This window comes from Bemisia tabaci, chromosome 3, assembly GCF_918797505.1.
Source record: "Bemisia tabaci chromosome 3, PGI_BMITA_v3".
NCBI lineage: Eukaryota > Metazoa > Arthropoda > Insecta > Hemiptera > Aleyrodidae > Bemisia > Bemisia tabaci.
Genome location: NC_092795.1, coordinates 17,331,039 through 17,357,944, shown reverse-complemented (window position 1 = coordinate 17,357,944; position 26,906 = coordinate 17,331,039). Strand labels below are relative to the sequence as shown.

The following is a 26,906-nucleotide window of genomic DNA, read 5'->3' as shown; positions in this document are numbered from 1 at the left end:
TGTGCGGATTTTTGTGCAAATTTCTATGAATTTTCTCCTTAATACAAAGCAAATTCCTTAAAATTTTCAAAAGAATCCGCACAAACGTTCTCTTGTAAAAAATCTAAGTCCTCCGTTAAATTTGGCAATAGCTAACGCGGCTTGGGTCCTTTTTGTTTAACGCGGTCCAAATTGGAATTTTGGAGCGAATTATTCACAGAATATACATTAAGACTAGTTTCACATGAAACCATTAATATCTCAATATTTTAAAAAGATGCACTTATGCGCCTTGTCCTCCATGCCCCTTAAACATGAGAAAATCAGGCGAAAATGGTTTAATAAGGGGAAAAGAGAGGGGGAATTTTCAAAAGGAGCGTCCATGTAAATGACGTCAGACATTTAGATGGGAGGGGGACCGGACACTCCTCACGGTTGGGAAAGGAAGGGCGGTCAAGATCTGACGCGGAATCGGCGCGAGGCGCTCATTTTTAAGAAAATTCTGATCGAAAATGGCACAGAGCGTCATTTTCTCGTGAGTAATGAGTTAATCTAGGCCCTACGTACAGCCTGACCCGAATCTGAGTGACTCCTCATTGAGCGAGCGCAGCATTCCCAGTTTACGCCTCGTGCCATCGCGCCTTCAATTTCGCAGATGCAACACGTACATCCATCAAGCACGAATAGTTGTATCTCTGCGCCGTCATTAACGCGCGTTGAGTAGCGTGGTCGCAGCGCGTCTTATCTTTGAATTTGAGAGAAGTTAGGGTTAGTTTCAAAATACGCTATGCTGTGTCCTAATCAATAATCATACATCTTAGATAGTTCTGATTAATTTCACTTTGAAAACTCATTGGAAAAGGGTGTCCCTCTGTGTTTTTAATAGTATTCTGAAGATATGTCTTTTTAAAGAATGGGGCAATTTTTTCTTAAAAAGTAGGCATATTTGAGGTAAATGTAGTGGAAGTAAGAAAACATGAAGATATCGAACAAATTTTGCTGAAATACTTGTTTCATTTTAAATTGTTGGCGAAGCACACATCCACTACGCATAGAAAGCACATTTCAGCTGCTTTATTCCCACGAATTCTTCTCTGTATAACCTGTATTAGAGCTGAGAGTATGCGAGCGTGACAATGAACCACTCCATTCGACTAATCGAATGCGATTTCTTGCGTTCTTATACTTTCAGCTTTGAAATTTGTTTTACAAAATGGATTTTTTGGGAGGGCACAGTTTCTAAAGTGAGTTGTTTTTCCGCTAGAACCTTAAAGTGAGACCCGTAATTTAGCCAAATTTATCTATATCCCGATGTCTGTATACTTCCGGTGTAGATCCACCTGAACAGTGGCTCAACAATTGAAGGAAGAGGGGGAGGGGGAGAGCGAACGGATCTCTAGGCGGAGGTCAGCCCCTGGCATGCCTACTTTGTCCATGCACTGTAAAAGCCCATTTATTTGCGTCTTAACTAGTCTAAAGTCACGGTTATTCTGCCGTGCTAAGAAAAAACGCCGTATTAACCTTCAGGCGTTGCCAAATTTCGTTTGATAAAACAAGTATTTCCTGCCAAACTTACGAATATTTATTTTCTAATTTTTCAGCTAATTTTTTTTTACAATTTCACCTGAAGTTTCTGAGGATTTCAACGAAAAATATTCATAAATCTCCCTAACAATACACATTTTATCGGAGGAAATTTGGCAGCTCTCGAATGATCATACGCTGTTTTTCCCTAGCGCGGCAGTAATGCTATCGACTCTCGTTAGCCACTCACCTTCCTCGGTGGAGATCTGTCGGAGGTGAATTAAATCCCCTTTGTTGGCGATGAGAACGGTGGGCAAGTCGATGGATCCGAGCATGAGTTTGACCCTCTTGATGTAATTAATCGAATTTCGGTCGGTGATGGCGTACACCAGCACGAGACCGTCGGCCCAGTTTAATGTTTCCGAACTTGGCACCTCGTCAAGAGTCTGAAAAGTGACACATGCACACGAATCAAACAAACATCTCGATTATCCATTATCAAATCACGCCGAGACACGGCTTGACACTCTGCCCGCACTCCAACATCTCTTCCTACTGTTATTTTTGCACAACTATACACCCACTTCTGGTGCGGATGGAGTGAGGGGGTGGATTTCGCATTTCCGTATTCCTTTCATGCTTACTTGGACAGTATGCGAGAGAGATCGCTACTGCCGCGCTAAGGAAAAACGCCGTATAAACCTCCAGGCGTTGCCAAATTTCCTATGATAAAACGCGAATTACCTGGTAAACTGATGAATATTTTCCTCCCGATTTTTCAAATGATTTAGTTCGCAATTATACCTAAAGATTCTAAAAATTTAAAGGAAAAATATTCATAACTTTCCGAAAAAATAAGCATTTTATCGAAGGAAATTTGGCAACTCTCGAATGTTCATACGGTGTTCTTCCTTAGCACGGCGGGCTAGTTCTGGGGGCAACTGGGGGGAGGGGGCTGGGGGCTGCTGTCACCCCGCAGAAATCTACTTGGCCCCTCTCGAAACTTATGAAGCATTTTGCTACATAGGTGCGTGACTAATTTTTCATCTTGGAAATTGTAATCGAAAAAACCGCTCAAAATTGTTACTGAGACGACTCAATTTTTCAAAATTTTCAGAGGATGCCCCTCGGGCCCCTTTTGAAACTAGGGAAATTCCTTGAGCCCTCTTCCGGAGCTAGAAGAGTCCCGCAGTGGGAGGCAGAACCCCCTTCGTGGAGTGTTTTTTTTTGTGCCCCTCATACCCCTCTTGATGAGGTGCCCTTCCCACTCCTTTAGGAAAGTTTCTAGTCTGGCCCATGTTTATGTTGGATATTGTTACAAACTATGCCACTAAATTTTCAATATATTGTCTTGAAAGCACGGATGCGCTTGCGCTTACTCACCTTCGGACAGGAGTCAAGGAGATCAAAAATAATGGCGTCCCCATCAACCATTGCCTCATGCTTGTACCTCAAATCTGAAAAATATGAACATGAATATGATGCTCTCCGTTTTACTTACTGTAACATGTGCGTTCAATTTACAAAATAAAAAGATTCCAATTTGAAGTAAGAATGCTCCAAACAAAAGAATAAAATAAAAGCGAGGATTATAGTGTGTTCTATCTCAACGAAGTTTGTCATATATAATCCCAATATTGCGCGTACGAGGTCTGTCAGGAAAGTATTATTCGCCCTTCTCGATAATCTCTAAACGCGGAGGAGATATTGAGGCTTAGACTATTTGTCCGCGACATTACTATAATCACTTGACCATTCGATTTGTCAGCCCGAATTTTCGGAAATCTTGCAGAGAACTTTAGATGTAAGAATAATTGAGTGAGTAGATAAAAAAACAAAGTTTACCTGATTGATGGTCATATTCTCCTATATACCGCTTTGTGATGAATCGAACAGTCAAAGCTGAAACAGAAACCACAAAAAACCAATCAAAAAGTTTCCCTCTTTTTCCTTACATTTTTTTTCACTTCAACAATGTACACTTGAGGCTATATTGTCTCAACCACTTAATTAGGTACTTAGAATTTGAATTTAAAAGTGAAGAAAAATATGCCTCTCTCCTGTTCACGCAAAGCATATTTTCCCCCGTAAATTTTAAAGTAGGGGTAAGGTGTATGGATAGTGAGCAGGGTTGGAATTTGATCATTCAACAATGATTGTGAATATTTTGCCTCCATGGATGAAAGCCTCTTTTCCCAGGCATTTTTTGTTTTAAAACTTGAACAAATTTTTATCCAACCCCATTCACATAAAAAAAACCCATGCATCTAATTCATGGAAAATTGATCTGTACTTCCTTCAAATTCATCATCCGCGATCAGATTCTCCGTCAGTTTGTGCCGAATTTCCATCAAACTTCGTCAAATTCAAAGGGAATCGCTGTGTGTCGAACACATTCTCTGAACGTTCGGTCGACGGAATATGACCCTGTTCCAAATCGGCGGGGAAGATAATTTCGGATTTTCAAAATCGGCGGAACATTATCACCCGCAATTCCATGTCAAGATGGGTGGGGGATGCGGTTTTGCGTCGCTCACCGTCCACCGAACTGTTTTTCGCTGATTAAATACGATACGACTCCCCTGCTTAGGCGGCCAATTAAAGTTACAGCTCATAATTTATTGGAGTCGCAAGCTCACGCGACAGGCGATAGGCCGCGCCGCCTAGAGCAGAAGCTCCTAATTTTATGAGAGCACACGTGTCGTAGGGAGCTCCCAGCTCACCTACCTCTAAAAATCTTCCCCGACTTCCCCCGGCGTAAACGTGTGCACATCTCGAGTCGACTTCGCCTCATTATGAAATATCGTAAATAATAAATTTGAAATTTGGTTAGCGCCAATCGGGGAACCCGAAAAATTTCGGTTGACATGCATTCGCGGAGCGCCGTGCGTCTTGTCCCAAGCGCCGAGGCGAGGCTGTTTTCATCGATGACAAACCATGTTGCCAGATTTTCGGAAACTCATCAATTGAAGAGTGGAAATTCAAAACCTGGTAAGCGCCACCAGGTGTTACTTAAATTTTGTGTGGAATCCCTACTCTGAAAGACTCTTAGTGCATGGACGTTATGGACTTTTTCATGGGGAATTTTCTCTAAATTTTCTTCTTATTCTCACGAAAAGATTATAGGTAGTTTATGTCAGGTCATTCTGAGCTCTCATGAACCTAATGCGATTTTCGGAAACTTATCATATTAAGAATGGAAATTCAAAATCTGATAAGCGCAGGTGTTACTTAAATTCTGCATGGAATCCCAACTGAGAAAAAATCTTAGTTCATCGACGTCATGGACTTTTCCATGGAGAATTCTCTCTAAATTTGTATCTTATTCTCACAAAAAGATCATTGGTAGTTTATTTCAGGCCACTCTGAACTTTTATAAACCTAATGAACCTAAGATTTGAAATTTTTTAAGCAACACCTGATATTCTTTACGTATTCCTAAATGTCCACTCCTCACTTGGACCGCGCTAAGCAGAAAGGAACCAAGCCACCTTAAGTGCAGCCAAATTTAATTTGACAGCCTAATTTTTTAGACGAAACCGTTTGTGCGGATTTTTGTGCAAATTTCAGTGAATTTCCTGCATAGTGCGAAACGAATTTCTTAAAATTTTCAAACGGATTCGCACAAAAGTTCTCTTATAAAAAATGAAATTACCCGGTTAAACTTGGCAACAGCTAATGTGGCTTGGTTCTTTTCTGCTTAACGCGGTCCATTTGTTCCACCAGAAAACGATCCTTAGACAAAAAAACAAAAAAAAACCCGTCAAAATTGGTGTATTAATACCGAAGCACCGAGAGGTAAGAGATGTTGTTCGAAAATTTTTGGGATTTAAAAAAAAAAGAAAAAAAAAAGAAAAAAAAAAGAAAAAAAAAAGAAAAAAAAAGAAAAAAAAAGAAAAAAAAAGAAAAAAAAAGAAAAAAAAGAAAAAAAAAGAAAAAAAAAAAAAAAAAAAAGAAAAAAAAAGAAAAAAAAAAGAAAAAAAAGAAAAAAAAAGAAAAAAAAGAAAAAAAAGAAAAAAAAGAAAAAAAAGAAAAAAAAACACCAACAATTAAGAAACCAAACAAGAATTATAACTGTTTGAATTTCAGAAAATTTATTATTGAGAAGAAGTTAATTGAATTCTGATATGCCACGATGAGAAATCATCGGTTTAAAATTCAACTTCTATTGCCCCTATTGACGTAAAAATTAATTAAACTGCTTGCCAAATGATATCCAGAATATTGTCTTTCGACGCGACAGTTATGCTTCATTATCGCTTTTTCAGGTTTTTTATTTGGGGTTAAAGTATTTGAAAGCTGACAACATGGAGGCGAGCTGAAAATTCAAGGACAAGAAACTTAACGCGTCCGCGATTTGGCGTGGGGCGCTGCTCGCACCACTTGGGCCGGGGTGGCGGCGACCACAGTGGTTCGCCGGGAAAAAAGAAGAAAAATAGTTAGTTAGTTAATTTTATTTAGCGACGATCAGCATCTTATTCATACTGAAGAAGATACAAAAGTATATACGGTTTTGAATACTTAGCCGAGAATCCTCTACACCATTCAAGATAATTTTAAGGTCGATAAACTTAGTTCATTCTACTTTATGAAACAAGCTATGTTTGATTGTACGTGGATTTCAAGTATTAACAATGACCGCTCATGCAGAGACATATTTCAGAAACTCTTATAGAAAAATGTTAAAAATGATGTTTTGGGAAAATCTTTTTGAATATTCTTCAGTGAAATTAAAGTCTAGTTCAAGGTAAGCAAAAAGTATTTTTAAAAAATCCATATTTTTTAAAATGTTGAGTGTTTAAAACCCGTAGTTATGTAAGAGGTCTTTTAAACACTTCTCTCACATACATTTTATATCTTGTAAATTTTGCCTAAAGAGACTTTTAAAGAGGGGTTTCTAACAAAAACATTTCAGTAAATTTTCGCAGAGTTGTCTTTTTAAAAATGAACGAATTTTTTTTAATTTTTCTTTTCCCATCCCCATCAGGAGCATAGATAGACCTTTTTTTATGGGGAGGGCGATTCACGGTCAAAAATTTCTCATGGGGCAAGCGAAATGGTAAAGAATTTCTAAAAATCACAAAACATGACGTTTTTCAAGGAAAATCATCCAGTCATGAGGATGAACCTGTAAACCCCCCCCCCCCCTCCCCTTCCGGACTACGTCAGATTCCTGCATTCGTTGCCACTGGGACGAATGAACATTTCAATATATTTGGAAACGTCTGATAAAATCGGCGGATCTGAGAATTTTGGTAAAATCGGATCGGGGTCCCATGAGCGGCGACGCGCGTGCGATTGGGCTTCGCGCGGCGTCGCGCATCGGGATCTGTCACAGTTAGTTTTGGCAAAAGGTCAAAGTCATTTTGAAATATTGTGTCTGCCTCTGCACCACGCATAGCGCATCATGCTCCCGCGCTTTCCTGGAAACACCCCCCCCCCCCTTCCAGTAATTCAGTCACTTTTGACCCACAAACACGATCCCAAAACTCGGGAAACCAATCTCTGTGGTTGACGGATCGGACTTAAGTTCGATGAACCGATGATCAATTCTACACCTCGAGGTATCAGTTCTATAAAGCCAGCCAAAGACTCAGTTTAACGATACGACTTTGTCGGCCGGGGAGGTCTGTGTGCGAGATTGAGGGCTCAGTACAACTGTGCTAATGAATAACAACGTGATAAGATAGAGAGACACACAATAGCCCGAATGCAGACCAGGGCCAGATTAAGGGGGTGGCCACATGGGCCGCGTCCCATGGCGGCAAATCTAGAGGGGGCGGCAAATTTTGAAATTTTTTTAAATGTAGGTACAGAAAATTCGAATTTAGAAAAAAAATTACAAACGAGAAAAGGCGACAAAATCTCTAATTTTCCGAGAGCATAGTAATTTCTACTTTCGTCGTCTTTCAGTGATACAAGAGACAACACCTTTAATCAGTCGAGTTAAGAGAGAAACCAAACACGCAAGTTGGCCTGGAACGGCGCGACTTAGAGAGAAACGATGACGAGGACTTGATATGATAAGGAGAAGCCCTCGGCGCAGCGATCGGCATGTAACACATATTAGCCCCTGCATGACTGCACAAATACTTCACGCATTGCGGCAAACACAGTGCGATCAGCGTGAAACGCATAGCGCCTACAAGACTGCGTGAATACTTCACGCATTGCGTCAAACACTGTGTGTTCAGCAGCGGTCGGCGTGAAACTCATAGCGCCTACAAGACTGTCGGAATACTTCACGCATTGCGCCAAACCTGGTGCGGTCTGCGCGGCGCGGCGGAAGAAGATAAAATCTTTAAACCACATTTATGTTTGATCTCTCATAATTTTTTCGTTAATTCCTTATGAATGGAAGGCCTTGTCCACACAGAGATAGGTTTACAAGACTTAACTTTTGCGCAAAGTTCCGTGAACTTTTGCTAGTAGTGTTGTCAGGACTTTTCCAAAAAATGTGTTCAACACAAGTAAACGCGTCTTGTGCACCCCTTCCCCGCTGGTGCGTTCATTTGATGGTTTTTATTGATGTTTTAAAACGAATGAGAAGGGGGTGGCAAAATACAGGCGGCCCACGGGCGGTAAGTAGGTAAATCCGGCCCTGATGCAGACAACAATAAAAGCACACTATAATACAAAAAACAAATGGGTATACAAGGCGAGAGGAGTTCCGAGAGTTTGTCTCGATGTAGAGGTGGACTCTCAGGATAGCGTGGGATATTCCCTCCATTTTGGCCGCAACTTGAGAGCTTTTTTAGAGCTAGGGAGTTGATTTCAGAGAAAACCAGTGGCACCATCATGTTTCTCGCGAACTTTTACACATGAATCAATAGTCAAATCGCAAATTCCTCACACATGCAACATCTCCATTCCCATTCATTTCTACGACCCTCAACTAACGAGCACACCCCTTCTTTCCCGCACGTCTCTAGTTTCGTTTATCACAAATACTTCCAATTGGACGTATTTCTATCAAACGGACCTAAGCGCCATAGGGTGAGGAAGTAGAGGGAGGCTTGGATTGGCGGCGGAATCGGGTGTCCGGCTTATTCCGTCCTATACTCGCAATGCTTTTTTATGGCGCTTAGGTCCGTTTGACAGAACGCGCTATCCGGGATTCAAAATTCCTCAAAAGGAACTTCAATTGGCGCTTAGTTCCGTTTGATAGAAATACGTCCACTGATCCTGCACTGGTCATAGTCTCCCTATGAAGACATTCTACTTCAAGTCGACAGAGGCTGACGGTGACACCGAATCGATGACTTATAAATAACCATTCCTCAACGACGTAACTCGGAGTAAAACAGCGGGGCTGCTACATGTTACACGCGGTCACGCCGCATGCCGCACGCGCCCTCTCCTTCCACCCGCGACACCAGATTTTGGCGCGTCCTTCGGTGAGTGACAAAGCGTCCGCCCGCGGAAGGACCCGCTCCGGAGGAGTGCAAACATTTCGACTTGGACCACGTCTATTTTCGAACTTCCGAGTCTATACTTGGGCGCACGAAAATCCGCCCAGACCACGTGGGTGCATTAGAATAATTCCGGAGGTATTTTTGGGAGTAAGACCGAATGCGTTGAAAGAATTGAACGAGTCGAAGCACAACTCGGTCCGCTTAGCGTAATTAGTGTTTTCCTCGCTCGAGCTCAAACCCCGACAACAGCAACAATATGTAAGGGTCTGTGTTTGTGCGAGAGGAGATCCAACGATCTGAAGAGATGCCATTATGTTCAAGCGGTACTGTCGATTTAGCAGGAAATTCTCGAATTTTCACAAAGCTCAATGGGTCCGTCTCCAACTTTAGACGGAGCCGAAAAAATAAGAGTCATCCTTCATCCTGTACGTCAAACGGTGAGAAAGGAAGATGAGCGTTATTGACAGTCCGAAATTCATTCTTTATTATAGAATCTGCGTAAGATTTTTGCGCATTTTTCATCTTCTCGTTTAATGACCTTCAACATGTTCCTCTCTATGTAAAGAATTAATAGCTTCCTGAGCTCTGAGTCAATTTTGAAGTATAGAGTTCATGATACTCAGGTTATTTGGGACCTATGAAGGATCTCGAATAAAATACACACCGAAATTTCGTCCCGTATTTATAACAATAGATGTAACTTCGGAAGGGATAAACTGAAAAATGCTTAGATTAATTACGCAGATTTTGAAGGGTTGTGTAGATTTCAGACTTTGCCAATACACCTATTGTGCTTTTGAGTTAATATTCCGAGGAAACTCTTGAACATTTGCTTCCTCTCAAGTTTCAAATTGAAATTGCGAACGGTGAAAAAATTTCACAAAATGTTAAATTTGTTAATTCAGAATGAATGATACCTTTTCAATTTACTCAATTCAAGGAGCGGGCGATGGGGCGACATTGTTGTTAAGAAAATGACCGATGGAAAACGCACTAAGGAAGGTGAGTGAGGAGCATGACAATTGCACGCATTTCTGTCAAACGGAACTACGTGCACTATGGCGTGAGCCCTGTTATGCATGTATTCTTATGGGTCTCAGGGCTCATATCTTAATGCACATAGTTCCGTTTGATAGAAATACGTCCAAGTTTCAAACTCCAGGTACCGCTATTTTAAGCGTTTCTTGATCTGCGGAATGCATTCCCAAAAATGTCAAGAAAGTACTGCTTGAAATTTTGTAAAACTTCCCACATCTATTCGCTACAAGCTCATTTGTTTACTTCTGATAAAGTCTGGCAACAGCGTAGCGTGGCGAGCGCAAAACGACTACTTGTGGTGAAAGGTACAGTGCAGGGGGCAGTGAATTAAAATAGTAATTAAAAGCACGTAAAACTTCGTTGTTACTTAATCGTCATTTTTGCAGTCACCCGCGCCGCGCTTGCTGCCAAGATACAGTGTTCAACAATTTATGTGTGCTAAACGTAAATACAGACCTTCGTCCATCGCTTTCAAGGTTTACCCAAGAGTCATGTCTCTTCATCGGAAAATACGATACTTAATTTTTCGTCACCACCCCCTCCCTGAGAATTCCCTTCCTTCCTGATCTTTATGTCTTCGGCTAGACCGTTAAAGAGAGTATTAAACTTTTTTAATTACAGCTTCCTCTTTGAAAATAAAATGAATAAAACTTATGTAACGCTATTTAACAGATTCATAGAGTATACACTCTTCACTCTTCACCTGGAAACGGAAAATTGCATCTTATTCTCAGAAGCAAATGTTTCTTCGGTTTTCCGCTAAAGAGAATTCGACTAACGAAAAATACAACGACAAAATATAAAGAGGACAAGCAAGAAGAAGAAGAAGAAGAAGAAGACGAGGAGGAGGAGGAGGAGGAGGAATAGGAAATTCAAGAAGATGAAGAGACAGAGATAGATGATCATAAAGAAGAGAAAAAAGAAAGTGTGGGGTGGGGGGGAGTTAGACGCGAAAGTAAAGTTTCCGTAAACCTATCTCTGTGTGGTCAAGATCCTCTATTTAATGAAGAATGAACCGAAAAAATTATGAAAGAAACAAACATAAATGTGGTTTAATAATTTTTAACTTCCGGCGCTGCGCCGCGTCGCGGCCCGCGCTGATCGCACTGTGTTTTGGCGCAATGTGTGAAGTATTCCTGCAGTCTTGTAGGCGCTATGCATCTCACGCCAACCGCTCCTGACCGCGTGACCGCACTGTGTTTGGCGCAATGGGGTGAAGTTATTCATGCCAGTCTTGTAGGCACTAATATGTGTTACATGCTGACCACCGCGCCGAGGGATTGTCCTTTTCATTTCAAGTCCTCGTCATCATTCCTCTCTGCGCTGAGCTCCAGGCAAAATATTGCGTGTTTTTAGTTCCTCTCTAAACTCGACTAATTAAAGATGCTGTCTCTTTCTATCACCGAAAAACGACAAAATTAGAAATTACTATACTCTTAAGAAAGAGAGATTTTGTTTCCTTTTCTTATTGATAATTTTTTTTTCTGAATCCGATTTTTTTTATAACTACATTTAAAAAAAAATGCAAAATTTTCCGCTCCCTAAATTTGCCGCCATGGGCCGCGGCCCATGTGGCCAACTGGCCACCCCCTTAATCCGGCCCTGTTAGCTGTACCGATTTTTAATCGCAAAATTGTTATTTTTCGAGAAATGTATTATTTAAACAAGTTTCGGGCCACTTCTTAGTGTTTAATTTTTTCATTTGTATTATATAAAAGCAACACAATTTTGTCGGCCATCGAAAATCGCCAAAAAAATGAGTTATCTAAGCACGCGATATGCAATTTCCTTTGACGCACTTTAATGAGTCATCCTTTGCTTGGAGTTTACATATGTATTTGTATTGTTTTTCCCCTTTGAGAAAAATTATTTGACGTTCTTTGCGACATTTTTAAAAAAGAATCCTCATATATCGCACAGAATTTGGAACAAAAACGATGACCATCCGGTCTTTCGACGAAATCAAATTCGCGACAGGAAATCTGTAGCATCGCGAGCCTGAATGCACGTACATGAATCTACGTGCAGTGGCGGAGACTAGCAAAATGAAGTCTTTGTTAAGATTCTCGCCCGATATTGTTGAAGTTAGCAAATTTATTTAGAAGAAGTGTGGATTGAGACAAGAAATAGACATTTGGACTCTTTTGCAATTAGGAGCTACTATTTTTCGCTAATTTTATAAAGAACATAATTATGTGCCATTAGTTTCCCTGTTTATACAGGCGTTTTCATGGGCGAGGCAAAAATTATAGTTTTTAATTGCAAAACGCAGTCCATTCAGTGACTGTTTTCTGAGAGAGTGAATATTCAATAAGAACAATGGACCACTAGACAAATCACGAATTTAAGCATTCTGATACATGTTCCTTATCCAGAATTTCACGTAGAACACGATTCGCACAAAGGAAGTTACTGAAACCAACTCCTAACGAAAATATTAACGTTTTTATTTCCCATTGTTCACGAGGAATTTTAACTGTCCGCTCACAAGAAACTCAAAGCTCTACATGAGTCAACGTTGGAATGCTCACACGGCATCGAAACACAACATGGGCTTTTTCAGCTGTATTATTCGATTCCGCGATTATTCTAACGCGAGTTCGAATAATCGCGCCAAACGCAGTGCGGCCGGCGTTAAACGTGTATTAGCGCCTGCAAGACTTTAGGAATACTTCATGCATTGCGCCAAACAGTGCGGTCGGCGTATGGCCCATATTAGCGCCTACAAGACTGCATGAATACTTCTCGCATTGCGCCAAACGCAGTGTAGTCGGTCGATGGACCACTTAGAGAAGGTAAGAATTTAAGCAGTCTGATACATATTTATTAACCAGAGTTTCACGTAAAACACGATTCGCACAACGAAAGTTACTGAAACCAACTCCTAACAAAGATATTAACGTTTTTTATTTCACATTGTTTACGAGGGATTTTCAAACTATCAGCAATTTGCTATAGCGGAGCCAAAGTGTCAAGATTGAGGTTGCCAGATCTTATTTAAATCGCAGAGACTGTCATGATAACGTTTAGCGCTCGATGTGAATCACGTAGAGCATTGAGTTTTCATGAGCGGGTGGTTTGAATTCACGCATCAAAAATCATTAAATAGCTTCGTAAGGAGTTGATTTTTATAATTCCCGTTTTGCGCATCGTGTTCTACGTAAAATTTTGGTTGAGAAACATGTATCAGAATGCTGAAATTTGCACCTTGTCTGGTGGTCCATTTTTTAAATTATTAATTAGGTGGAATTTGAGCGTGATCTTCTGCTCGAAGCCGAGCATGAGACATGGTGTGCGAGTCAGTGGCGTGGCGTGCTTTGCGATATATCGTTTGATCCGACATTTTAACTTATGGATAAGGATCGACAAAGAGGGTGTTCGCAACGAACATCTTAATAATCGATTCTTTTCCAGAGCTTCAAACGGGGGAAATATCGATAATCGATCATTCACGCCTCGATCTCCACTGATGCGAGTGATGACTCGAATGTTGCGCCACTGCCTTGCAGTAAAACGCGCAATTCCTCAGCGCAGAGACGTAGCTTCCCAACAAACAATTGGACGTATTTAAGCTAAGAAGAATGGAGATGTTGCATGTGTGAGGAATTTGCGATTTGACTATCGTTTCATGTGTAAAAGTTCGCAAAACCACGATGGTGCCACTGGTTTTCTCTGAAATCAACTCCCAAGCTCAAAAAAAGCTCTCAAGTTGAGGCCAAAATGGAGGGGATATCTCACGCTATCTTGAGAGTCCACCTCTACATCAAGACAAACTCTCCATGCAAAGATGGGGAGCAAATACATTAGTAGTGTTGCCGTGTTTTCAATTTTAGAGTCCCCAAATAAAGTGGCAGCCCTGTCAATGTATTTGCTCCCTATCTTTGCATGGATAGTTTGTCTTGATGTAGAGGTGGACACTCAGGATAGCGTGGGCTATCCCTCCATTTACGCCCTCAACTTGAGAGCTTTTTATGAGCTTGGGAGTTAATTTCAGAGAAAACCAGTGGCACTATCGAGTATCTCGCGAACTTTTACCTATGAATCAACAGTCAAATCGCAAATTCTTGCATTGTGTGTACATAGTTTGTGTGCAACATAACTCCTTCTAGGATAAATACGTCCAATTTGACAGAGATCATTTCAGTACAAACATCGTCTATTATTAACTGCCCAGTCGATCAAACTCGTATCTTTTCGAGAGGAACACGAACACATGCTCTTCCAAATGAACCCTGAATCGTATAAGATACTGGCGTCTCAGAGCCCATCTGAAAAACTGACAAGTCCCCTCTTCATCAAGAAACCAGGGTCCTTATCCAAAAGAAACAGATACCGCGTGCATAATGGATAATTCACGAAAAAAAACATCTGGGCGACTATGAGTTGAGACGCTCGATTATTTGGCACATGCATTCGTCCGAAGTTGTCAGATTTCAACCGGATTGACATGAGATCCTATCAATTGAACTAGTCGATGTTGAAACCTCACAAATTTCTTTTCAGATGAGCTCTGAGCTCCGTAAGAACGGTCACATTCTAGGGTTTATCAGATGACGCGCAAGTTTGGTTTTTGAACACTGAGCAAATCGGCTTCGTGAAAATTTTCTTCATTTAGCGAATCAACCCGCGTGACGATTCTCGCTCTTTCATTCCCATGTATATCATCGTGCAAAGCCGCTAAGCTGCCGCTGGCGCACGTTGGCAGAGATACTCCTGTAAGTCGTAAGTCGTAATTGTCCGACGATATGTTCTTGCCGCGGCTTTGCCGTTAAGTTCCGACGCGCCCTTCACCTGATTTGACTCGCGCTCAATTTTTGTGTGATCTCCGCGCATCGTTAATAAGCGAAAGAGCGCTACGTAAATTTTTAGCACGAGCGCTCGCTCGACACACACTGACTACATATGAATATACTAGGGGGCTATGCCCCCTGGCTGCTACGCGGCCCAACCCCCAGAGGGCGCTTCGCGTTCTCTGAGGCCCGCGTCGACGAAAGAAATACCAAAAAAATGAAAAGATTCTCATACCCGACTCTTTCAGATTGTAAATTCTACAATAAAAAAATTCGGGTGGCCGAAGAAACCAATTAAATAAAAATTAAAGTGTTCTTGTCTGTCGTCACCAGAAATTTTGATAAAATTGGCACTAGGAAAAAGGAAATAAAAGAAAACTCTACATTTGTGACAAAGAGGATGGATATGTATCCGTTCAAAATGATAAAATTGAAGATTTTAGAGTGATTTTTAGTAATTTTGTGGTAGCAAATAGAAATTTTCATGCGAGAGGAAGGATCTTCGGAAATATCTCTAAAATCTAGTCTGAAGAGATAAATATATCTCTTGGAGGTCGAAAGGTAAAAAAGAGAAAAAAATACTATGAACTGCTGCTAAGTAATATGCTTTTGAGAGGGATTAAAAAATAGGCGGAGATGGACTTCCCGACTTCCAAGCTGGAAACTTCGGTTCAATCATCAGCGTTTGAGGAGGAAGAAGGAGGGATCATCAAGATCATGTTCAATAGATCGTATTCGATACATGAAACAGGCAAGATTGTATTGATATCGATCAGTTCAATATGTAAACATAGCCTCAAACGTCAATAAATTTAGAAATCTTGGGTAACGGGTCCTTTGTGATCGAATTTTCATTCTCTCGAGTATCAAATGGCGATGAAAAGTGAAATTGTTAGGAATTATAGACTGCATGAATACGTCACGCATTGAGTCAAACACACTGCGGTCAGCAGCAGTCGGCTTGCAACGCATAGTGCCTACAAGACTACATGAATACTTCACGCATTGCGCCAAACAGTGTGGTCAGCAGCGGTCGGCGTGAAACGCATAGCGCCTACAAGACTGCATAAATACTTCACGCATTGCGCCAACACAGTGCGGTCGGCGCGGCGGTGGAAGTTAAAATTTTCAACCACATTTATGTTTGTTCTTTCGTAATTTTTTCGTTCTTTTTTATAAATAGAAGGCCTTGTCCAAACAGGGATGGGTTTACGGAACTGAACTTTTGTTAGTGTTGACAGGGCTTTTACAAAAAATGTACCCAACACGAGTTAAACGCTTCTTATACACCCCTACCCCACCGGCACGTTCACTTGATGGTTTTTACAGATCGTATTCGACAGATCACACAGGTGAGATTATATTGATATCGATTAGTTCAATATGTAACCATAGCCTCAAAAGTCAATTTAGAAATCTTGGGTAACGGGTCTTTTGTGATCGAATTTTTATTCTCTCGAGTATCAAATGGCGATGAAAAGTGAAATTGTTAGGAATTTTCTCATTTTCAGCTTTTCCAAACTAAATCCTAAAATAATTTGTTTGAGGTTATGCTCATTGTTTTGAGCCAATCGATACATCGAGCTACTATCGAATACGATCTACGCTCCTTGAAGGGCAATATTTCCCCGATTCGCGTCGAATAAGGAGGGGCATTGTTCCACTCTACGTAGGAGAAGAGGCCGTAAACTTGCGTAATTGTGTGAAGATTCCTCCGGAGAGCGAGAACTTCCCCCGCACCCCCCCCCCCCGGCGGGTGAGCGGGATCGGAAGCAAGTTTGGCGCGAGCACCGACTTTGGCACCCAATAAAACGTGCGAACACTGGCGGCGATCGACGGCTTGCGTCATTCTCCGATCGTTTATTCTTCCGTTTATGCGTGAAATTTTGTGCAGCGGATCCGAGATCGGCTAAATATAGGCCCACTCCATCCAAATTTGACTCATCTCCTCCCCGCCCCCGACCCGCACTTATCCACGGCGGAACAATCGGACGGCATGCACCGATCACTCATACTGCCGTGATAAGCGCTGCCTCCACTCGTAAAAATGGCGTCAAAATGGAAGCTTAAAGTGAATCGATTTCAACGATAATGGGCTTAAAGTCGGGACTTGATGCGATTGATGAGTGTTGCGACTCAAAATAGAGCGGCGCGACTCTTTTTTGATCATCAATCGCGAACAGATCGTATTTATCGATTCACTTTGAGCTTCCATTTTGACGAGTGGACACAGGGCTATAAGGAAAAACCAGTGGCGTGGCGTGCTTTGCGATATATCGATATTTCCCCATTTGAAGCTGTGGTAAATGATCGATTATTAAGGTGATCGCTGCGAACACCCTGTTCATCGATACTTTTCCATAGGTTTAAATGGCCGATCAATCGATATATCGCAAAGCACGCCACGCTACTGGGAAAAACGCCGTATCAGCCTTCAGATGTTGCCACATTTCCTTCAATGGGTCAGTTGCGCTGGTCTCAGAATCGTGTTTTGATGCTTGATTCTTTAAGTTCAGCTGACAATAATAAAATCCGTTGTTTGCGTTGATTTTAGTATTTTCCGACACTGACTTCAGTGTGATTTGGCGCTGACCTCAGTGACAGATCTGTTTCAAACGCTACTTTCCATCCTTGCCAGATTAGAAGCATTCCAGTAAATGAGAAATATGTAAATTACGCGGATCGCACTACGAACCCTGCAACGATTTCAGGAATTAGATTTGACTGCAAATCAGCGAGAACTAAAATGTACTATTTCGAACCAAATCTACGTATTCGACGACCCGACTTGAAATTAAAAACGATTCGAACTATTTGAGTGTCTCGCGAGTTTACACGTTGACGCGTGCTCTAGGCATGTACAATGCCTCAATAAAATTAAAAATAACGCGTTTTCTCGTGTTGAAAAATCTCGGACGAAAAAAAGAAAAGAATTACAGGAATAGAAAACCGAATCATTTATTTTAAAAATTGGATGAATGCCCTTCCTGAACCGACGGGCTTTGCCACACGTAAGTGTCCAGACCGCTGAATGTGGTGAGGGGTGCGGTGGGGTGGTGACAACGGGAAAATTCACACTTTTCGGAAACGATCGCAGGTGCCAGTATCCCCGCGAACAGTTACTACCGCGCTAAGGAAAAATGCCGTATGAGCATTCGAAGATTTGCCAAATTTCTCCGAATAAAACGTGTATTTTTGAGGAAAGTCATGCTTATTTTTCCTTGAAATTTTCAGATATTTTAAATTAAATTGCGGGCAAAATTGTCTAAAACTTTTTAAGAAAACTGTTGATAATTTTCACGGTAAATTCGTTATTTATTGAAGGAGATAGGGCAACTTCTGAAGACTCATACGGCGTTTTTCCTTAGCACGGCAGAGTACATCTCTCCTTGCCTCCCGTGCCCCCTCATCCATACCCTCCCTTCGGTCCCTCCGCTGTGGGTCGAATGTCATGAATTTTGACATTTCTTGGATCTCCCTCTTATGCGGAATATTACCTCAAGCGAGCAATAAAGAAGAAGGAGAAGGGAAGGGGAAGGAAGAGAATTTGATGAGAAGATTCGACCTTTTGCCGCTTTCTCGTCACTGTCATCCACCTTCGCAAATTTTTCGCATGAGGAAAAAAAAATTCGGAGGAACATCACATTCCGCTGTCATTAATGAGTTATTAGCAAAGATCTATGTATAGCTAGAGACTAATGTCTCGATTCTCTACTTGCTTGTCTAGCCATTAAAAATAGATCAATTCACTATTTGAAGCATGGTTTTTCAGTCTTAATAGTTATGGATTTTGCTGCTTCAGTTTTTCGCGAGATAATGCAATTGAATTGATTATTTCAAAAGTAGGCCACCTCTACGTTTTTATTTATCAGATGAGCAAAAATCGTCAAAAAACCTACAAGTTATTAATAATTTGGAGCTTTGAGGTTTCATAAAGGTAATGAGTAAAACCTGAGCAAAACTGGTCATTTTAATAACCATTGGAGCTGAGACAAGGAAAAATATTGATGTAGGTATGCCTATATAGCCAATCTCCTTAGGTTTCGACCCTAAAATTTTAGCGTAAAAATAAATATTAAGTTGAGGTGTGAATGAAACAAGCAAAGCAAGGAACATTAATTGAATTCTATAACAACGTCTGGATGCAACTATTCGAGCTCCACGGACGTTCGTGTTTCATAAGCTCAGAAATTAAGGCGTCTTCACTCTTCAGGCACTCAACACTCACTACTTTACCTGCGCCGTGACACGGCAGCGGGTTCTACTACGAGAATCCAAAATGACAGATCGCCTTCAATAATTTTTAGTTTACACTAAAAAGACATCCACTACTCTAAACTAGTTGCACACATGCATGCATTTAGGATGTGAGCACTTTTTGAGTGTCAATTTTCAAATGGCGATGTGCTGAGCATGGTTTGAAGACCAGCTATTCGTGCTTAGGAGGTATCTTCGTAGACTATACGAGTATAAAGGATGTAAGGCAATCTATCATTTTGGCCTCGCAGTTCAGCCCGCTGCCGCGGGTGAAGGTGCCAGGAGCGCCAAAACGCCTTCACTTGCGTGCGTATGCAATACGGACATCCGCCAAGTTCGAATAGTTGCATGCAGGTGTTACAATGAAATTCGTTCACTCTTCAGTGTTCGTCGTATGCGATGTAACCGAGGGTGCTTTGGGTGCATGTTTCTCTTACACTCAACTCAATTTCAGTGTTACATATTTTTTCCAATGAAGTTAACAATCACTGATTTTTATAGAGACATTGTCAACTTTCCGAAAAATGCATTGCTTGTTTCAGTCTTTCAGTGTATTATAACGTTGTCGGTACTCGGAATCCCAAAAAATGTGGGCATGTCTGAGCAAGATTTGAGAGCTTCCTTCGACCGAAATTAAAGAATCATTCTTTATTGTTTGGATTTTTTCCTCTTTTCGGAGAGATACTTTTAACGTTCAAGTGCAAACTTTTTGAAAAACATTCCTGGAAAGCCGACCTACTCGCATAAAATCCTAGTAAAAGCGTTTAAAAAAAAATTATATTCTTAATAAAATCCTTAAAATATCCTTTATTTGGGGATTCGCACTTTTGGGTTGAGTCTCAACACTACCTTTTGCGCAATAGGGCTATTAGGCTATGCTATGCATTTTTCGCTTTTGACGTTTGCGCTTTTATGTATACCATTCACCACGTGACGTCAATAAACTTTACACATTGAAAAGAAAAATAATTGAGTTCCAGAGCTCATTTCTTCCCTCCGTGGTATACTTGGAGACTCTTCTCTGCTTCTGATTCTCCAGCTCTACAGCCCAATGTGGGCTTTGGCGTCCACAACAACGCCTCGCTTTCGGCGTCCATGACAATGCCTCGCGGAGACCAGCTCATGCGAAATAACTGAAATTTCGATTTTTCTATACATTCGACTCGACTCATTCTTTTGTGCTATCTTTTAAATCATAAGCACTCAGAGAGTAATGGACCTGTTGCGCTGGTAACAGAATCGTGCTTTGATACTTGGTTCCTGTGGATTAGCTAAAAATAAGAAGATCTGTCCAAACAGCAACTTTCTACGTACGTTGAATATTAACCGAGATATCGTCCTTTGAAACAGGGCCGGATTAAGGGGGTGGCCACATGGGCCGCGGCCCATGGCGGCAAATTTAGAGGGCGGCAGATTTTGCAATTTCTTTAAATGTAGGTATATAAAAAATCGGATTCAGAAAAAAAATTATCAATGAGTAAAGGGGACAAAATCTCTCTTTCCCGAGAATATAGAAATTTCTAATTTTATCGTTTTTCGGTGATAAAAGAGACAGCATCTTTAATTGGACTACATTTTGCAATTCGGAACTATAATTTCCGGTTCAGTTTAGAAACAGCGTATGTACCATTAGTTTCCCTATGCACATAAGTGTTTTTACAGGTGAGCCAGAAATTATAGTTCCGAATTGCAAAATGTAGTCCAATAAGTCGAGTTAAGAGAGGAACTAAACACGCAATTTGACCTGGGGCTCAGCGCAGAGAGGAATGATGACGAGGACTTGAGATGAAATGGACAAGCCCTCGGCACGGCGGTCGACATGTAACACATATTAGCGCCTACAAGACTGCATGAATACTTCACCCATTGCGTCAAACACAGTGCGGTCAGGAGCGGTTGGCGTGAAACGCGTAGCGCCTACAAGACTGCAGGAATACTTCACGCATTGCGCCAAACACAGTGCGATCAGCTCGGCGCAGCGGCGGAAGTTAAAATTATTAAACCACATTTATGTTTGTTCTTTCAATTTGTTGGTTCATTTCTTTTAAATGGAGGACCTTGTTCAAACAGAGATATGTTTACGGAACTCAACTTTTGCGCAAAGTTCCGTGAAACTTTGCTAATAGTGTTGACAGGGCTTTCGCAAAAAAAGTATTCAACACGAGTAGGTAAACGCTTCTTATGCACCCCTCCCCCTCCGGCACGTTCACTTGATGGTTTTTATTGATGTTTCAAGACGAATGAGAAGGGGGCGGCAAAATACAGGCGGCCCATGGGCGGCAAGTAGGTAAATCCGGCCCTGCTTTGAAAAGTCGAGTTCTTGACGTCATCCACCGCGGTAGTGCATACTAACATGGTATGTACTGTACCGCAGTGGATGACGTCATTAATCGAGTTTTTCAAGGCGCGATATCTCGGTAGTATTCAACGTAGAAAGTTGCTGTTTGGCCAGATCTTCTTATTCTTAGCAAATCTACAAGAATCAAGCATTAAAACACGATTCTGTGACCAGCGCAACTGACCCATAACCTTTACATTATCTATTGAAAACGCATTTGAGAAAAAAAAGAAAAGAAAAAAAACATTGGATCTAGAGTCCAGACTCTTGAAAACATCGACAAGAAAAAATACTCTTGATTCAATCGGATTTAAGCTTAAATCAAGAGCCCAGCCTCTTAATTTGAGTGGATTTCCTCTTGATTTAAGCTTAAATCTGATTGAATCAAGAGTATTTTTTCTTGTCAACGTTTTCAAGAGTCTGGACTCTAGATCAAATGTGTTTTTTTCCCAGTGTGCAAAGACTGTGCAATGTGCATCTTCATCCTTTGCAATAAAATTACTGAAATCATGAAAAAATACGAGATTTACATAATAATTTTTGTCTTAAATTTATAGTTTTTAGCGAGTAAAATAGGAACTGTTGATGGATAATCAGGTTTTTCTTCTAAGACAAAAGAAGATGCACAATTTCAGCAACAATGCAATGCTCCTGGTTACTTTTTGCAAAATGCAATCCACTTGTTCTTCGGTTAGCAGGAAGAGTCGTTTTCGTTTGCGCTGTGTATGAAAGCTCTATTTCATCAGAGAAATGTTTTCAAGAGTCTCTGGACTCTAGATCCAATGTATTTTTTTTTTCCAGTGCAGATAAGGGAGGTAGTGCTTCCCGTGCTCACACGGACGCCACGATCTAATTCAACCGCCGAAAGAATTCATACTTATCATGTGCGGCTTGTGCGGCGCATCCTCTTGGCCTTAGGATTCATCAATTAAAAATTTGATTTTTGTAATGCAATACAAATCTGAGTTATAGCTAAGGTGTATTAAAATATCTGTACAGGAGTACAGGAATGTCTACCAATACGTGTATTCTGCAGAAGCAGAATAAATAGATTGCATCATATGAAGTCCCTTCCCGAAAAGTGCCCGGGAAATTCCCCGACCGTGGCAGTAAACTTTCATCACGAAAGGGTGGGTGGTGGTTGTTGACCACCGTAAACACGGAAGCTGTTCTTGATGCAGTTTCAACGAGCATAATTTATTCTCGTGAATTCCCTCGACTGCTGTCATGTTTACACAGAGAAATACGAGATGTTTTGTTCCCTTGGTTTCGGTATTTATCATTATCGCAGATCGAAAAGCTGCCAACAACAGATCAATGATTTTCACATTTTACTATTATCATGTTTTCAAATGATGGCTTATACGTGAATATTAATGGAGTAAACCCACGGAAAAAAGACCCATGGATCCGACTATCCCTCGAAAAAATGACTTGATGTAAGCAGAAATATTCTTGATTTTGCCGTCATTTTTAGCATTAATACGTCCAATTTCAATTCCCCTTCTGCAATTTAACTTTCATGCATCGATGATGACAGAACCTGATTGAGCCACAGTCATTAGTGTGTTCGAGCCTTAGGCGTGTAATCATAATTCTCTCCCAAACAATTCCTTCCCTAAAAAGCTCCATACTTATGGTTTACACATTGCGATTAAAGGACGTTTAGGGGAATCCTTAATATACTTGTGGCATAATATAAAAATGACAGTTTCAACGAATCAAGAGTAAAATTCAACAGAAAACTTCAAACTTCGGGAATAAATCCGTAAAATAAGGGATGCCAATGAGGTGACACTGGAAAAAAAATCCGGGGGAAAATCCTATGATTTCGACAAATTTTAAGGTAGATACGAAAATATCTTGAAATTTTCAAAATCAATAAGAGGTATTTTGCCTTGCAAATGTCTATCTCTAAAGTTATACTGCCAAATTTTAATTTACAGTAGTTAAAATTGTCATTTTTAGGGCGGCGTGTTAAGAATTTCCTTAAATCTCTCTGAATCTCCGTATGAACCACATTAAGACATCCTAAATCTCCTACATCTGAGAATTTATGCCCCCCCCCCCCCCCATTGCGGTTTTTGCACTACTGAGCGATTTGATATTCCGTTTTAATAAATGGGTAATTTTGCTTTATTCTATCCCTATTTAAAAAAATGGAACTATTAGGAGTTAAGGAGCTTAGAATGATGATGATAAAGGTACCTACCACTTTTTCCGACTCCAGGAGCTCCAACGATGGCAATTTTCACTTCAGAGAGCGTCGACTTTTTCCGTCGAATGCCCTTGATGGCGTTCGAAGTCATTTGAAAAATTTTGCTAGATTTTTGGATGAATGTCTCGAAAAATTTGAAATTTGCACACTATATCACAGGAACTGCAAGATTTTCGCCGTCTGAATTTCCTCTTCGAATTCGATTTTTTTTTCTGCGGCGGGGTCTTCCAAGTTTATTAGGAAAACTGAACAACGTGCTATCTGAAGGAACGCAAACCTATGATAACTTTCAGTTCAGATTCAAAACCGACGACCAACGTGTGCACAGATGAATTGTAGAAGTGAAATTACACTTATGCCTTTTCAAATCAATTATCACAGTAAAAATTTGAATCGTATGACTATTTTCCTAAAAAAATCATGAGTTGATGTAATGTCCAAAATGAGAATTCACAAATTGCACTATTTCAATGTATCGCATGTATTGGCAACAATATTACACTTATCATATTTGATAAACTTATGTTAAAGATCAGCGATATATTTTAAAAGCCATTTTTCAATCAAAACGAACATTTGACACACGTTTAAAAACAAACGCACAATCACTTTTTTGTCTTAAGTCAGCACAGAAGAAATGCTAATGAGCAGAAGACAATCAAACTATTAATTTTTTTTGCAATTTGTTTACGTTAGTTGTACTTTTTTCGTTTCTGATTCACGCGGTGATCAAACGTTGTGTGCTTTACACACAAATCACGAGCAACTCGAGATGCGAGAAAGTTGTCCTCAACTGAAGATTGTTTTCCAAGCGAGCCCTCACTTGTTGAAGCTGGTGCCGATAAATGTTGCCCCCGAAATTAATCGGCAAAACGTTTGACTAAAAGAGAAGCCTCCACTAGCGCCAAAAGTAAACACTTAACAACCGCGTTATTTGTTGACTGTTGAGCGAGAGCCTGTTGAACATGAATCCACGAAAACGGTCGGAAGAAAAACTGGCTTAGCCCATAAAACGTCGCGAATGATTATAGAAAGCACCGAACGTTGTTGCCAGGAGATAAGATGACGAATTCCTCCCGGTCAATTCGCAACGGAGAAAATTCACGAGAATTCCCGAAAGTTGGCAACCGCGTGCAAAGGGGGGGAGTGATAGGGATAGAGCGATATGCCAGGCCGCGAGTGTGAAAAGGCGGGGGAGGTAACGTGGCGGGAGAAAGGGGCGGGAAGAGGGGCGGGAGAAAGAATAAGCTGAAAATATTTTGTAACCGATCCAATTGCTTCTGTGAGCTTGCGGTTATCGCTAATGAAATATAAAAGTAAACAGCCAACTCTCGGATCATAATATTCTAATGGCTATTGGCGGGTGCAGTTTATGCCCGTGCGCGGAGGCGAGGGGAAGGGCTAATTGGAAAAGGTAGCGGCAATTAACATTAGACAACCTATCTCAGTTTTTAATAGATGGGTATCACAAATGGGCTGAGTGCTCTTTAAAAGGATCCTCGGTAGCTGAACTTCACGATCACGTATCTCGGTTGCAATGTTTCAAAATTTCCCCGTGTATTTTATTTTTGAGAGGAAGGGAACTAACATAACAACTTCAAAATATCTCTACTTTTCCCTCGCGACTAAATCGTCAAAGACATTCTTTGAGAAAAAGAGTTTTGTAGTTTTAAAGTATACTCAATTACTCATCGTCTGAGGGATTTCTCTACCGCACGCAATAAGAGTCGGTGCGTTATCATATCATAAATTTGTATCGGAGAGATAATTAATTAGCTGTGTCTAAAAAAAAATTGCAATGTATCTCATCATAAAGAGATAATTTTAATTTCAAATTGTACCTTGTTTCAAATCCCCCTGATTCATTATGATATGCTGCTTTTCTTGACCAGTCTCCGTTTAATTTAGTGGAAGATAACGTCACTAAAATGGTTCCAATTTTATCTATTTTTATCCCATATTTTATCATACTCTCGGGCTCTTGGGGTTACTTTGACAGCTTTTTCTGCTCTTTTAAACGAGTTCAGTCTTCAGTTTAATTCTGGTCAATTCTAATTGGATTACATTTTGCAATAAGGAACCACTATTTCTGGACCATTTTAGAAACATCATATATGCCATTGGTTCCCCTATGCAGATATGTGCTTTTATAAAGAAGCCAAAGATAGTGGTTCCTTATTGCAAAATGCATTCTAATTAACCCACCTGTCTCAGTCCATAAATACCTACACATGGGCATAGATGCCGCCGCATGCCCTGGTAAAAATTGACAGTAGAATCTGTGTTCCAAAATACCATAGACCTACAGCCGGCTGTAAGATTTCCAATGGCTTCTATAGCCGGCATCACAATTTCTCATAGCCTTTTATAGCCGATGGCGATTAAGCAACAGCCAGGCGATAAAGTGTATGCTAAACGTTACTAATTACGGATGCTAGGACTTGCTGAATTTTTGGAATACCGCTCTCTTTTTTGGCCGTAGTATCTTGATTTATTTTGCGCGGAAAGCTCCGTACTTTTAAAGGGTGCCTGCCATTCCTAATATGTTGGAACGCCTTCAATTTCGTATGATACTGTGCAATACCTCAGGTGTGAAATAGTTGCTTCAAGCGCCGTGTGCGCTACGGCGCGGCGCGGCGAGCGGACAGCCAGCGCGAAACGCGCATTGGCGCCTACAAACCTAACAGGGATACTTCACGCATTACGCAATGCGTGAGGTTTCCCTGTTAGGTTTGTAGGCGCTAGTGCGCCGCCGCGCCGCTCCGCTTTGTGTTCGGCTTTAATATGTATTTAATCTCGTGGAGTCAGCGTTTTTCAACTCATGACTTTGAAATGTTTGCACACTCTGTATAGATCATTCTCATTTTAATTGATGAAAAAAAATATATAATAAAGGAAAATATAATGTGCGTTTCGTAAATATTTAAGGTGATTCCGTACAAACTTAAGGATTTACAAAGCACACGAATTTCTACACAATTTCTTATAGCCTTTTATAGCCGATGGCGAAAAAGCAACAGCCAGGCGATAAAGTGTAAAGCCCGGCGATAGGAACAATAGCCCGGCTGTATAAGTTTTTATCGCTTCGTGTAGCCCGGCCTCATGATTTTTTCCACTTTCTACAGCCAGCTATATGATTTTTTATCGCCTTCTTCTGTCGGCTATAAGAACTCCTATGGTATTTTGAAACGCAGCTCCTATCGCCAATTTTTACCAGGGTGCAGGGGCTCTATTTTATTAGAAGTAGATCAATATCTTTAACTCTCTTACTAAGTTGAGAGCAGTTTCTCTTGCGCATATGTGTTTTCTTACAAGTTTTTCCGGGTATATATTTTGTCACGATGATA

At 40.8% G+C, this 26,906-nt stretch overlaps 1 protein-coding gene across 1 annotated transcript in view; it reads right to left on the bottom strand.

Annotated features, from left to right (window-relative positions):
• LOC109044322 (ras-related and estrogen-regulated growth inhibitor) overlaps window positions 1-24,599 on the bottom strand; it is a 28,757-nt gene extending 4,158 nt beyond the window's left edge. Inside the window, exons 1-4 of the mRNA XM_019061987.2 lie at window positions 23,554-24,599; window positions 3,349-3,405; window positions 2,887-2,960; window positions 1,754-1,949 (exon numbers count right to left, since the gene is read on the bottom strand). Coding sequence (XP_018917532.1) covers window positions 1,754-1,949; window positions 2,887-2,960; window positions 3,349-3,405; window positions 23,554-23,650 — 424 coding nt within the window. The 5' untranslated portion in view covers window positions 23,651-24,599. The remainder of the gene's footprint in view (window positions 1-1,753; window positions 1,950-2,886; window positions 2,961-3,348; window positions 3,406-23,553) is intronic.
• Between the last annotated feature and the right edge of the window lie 2,307 nt (window positions 24,600-26,906).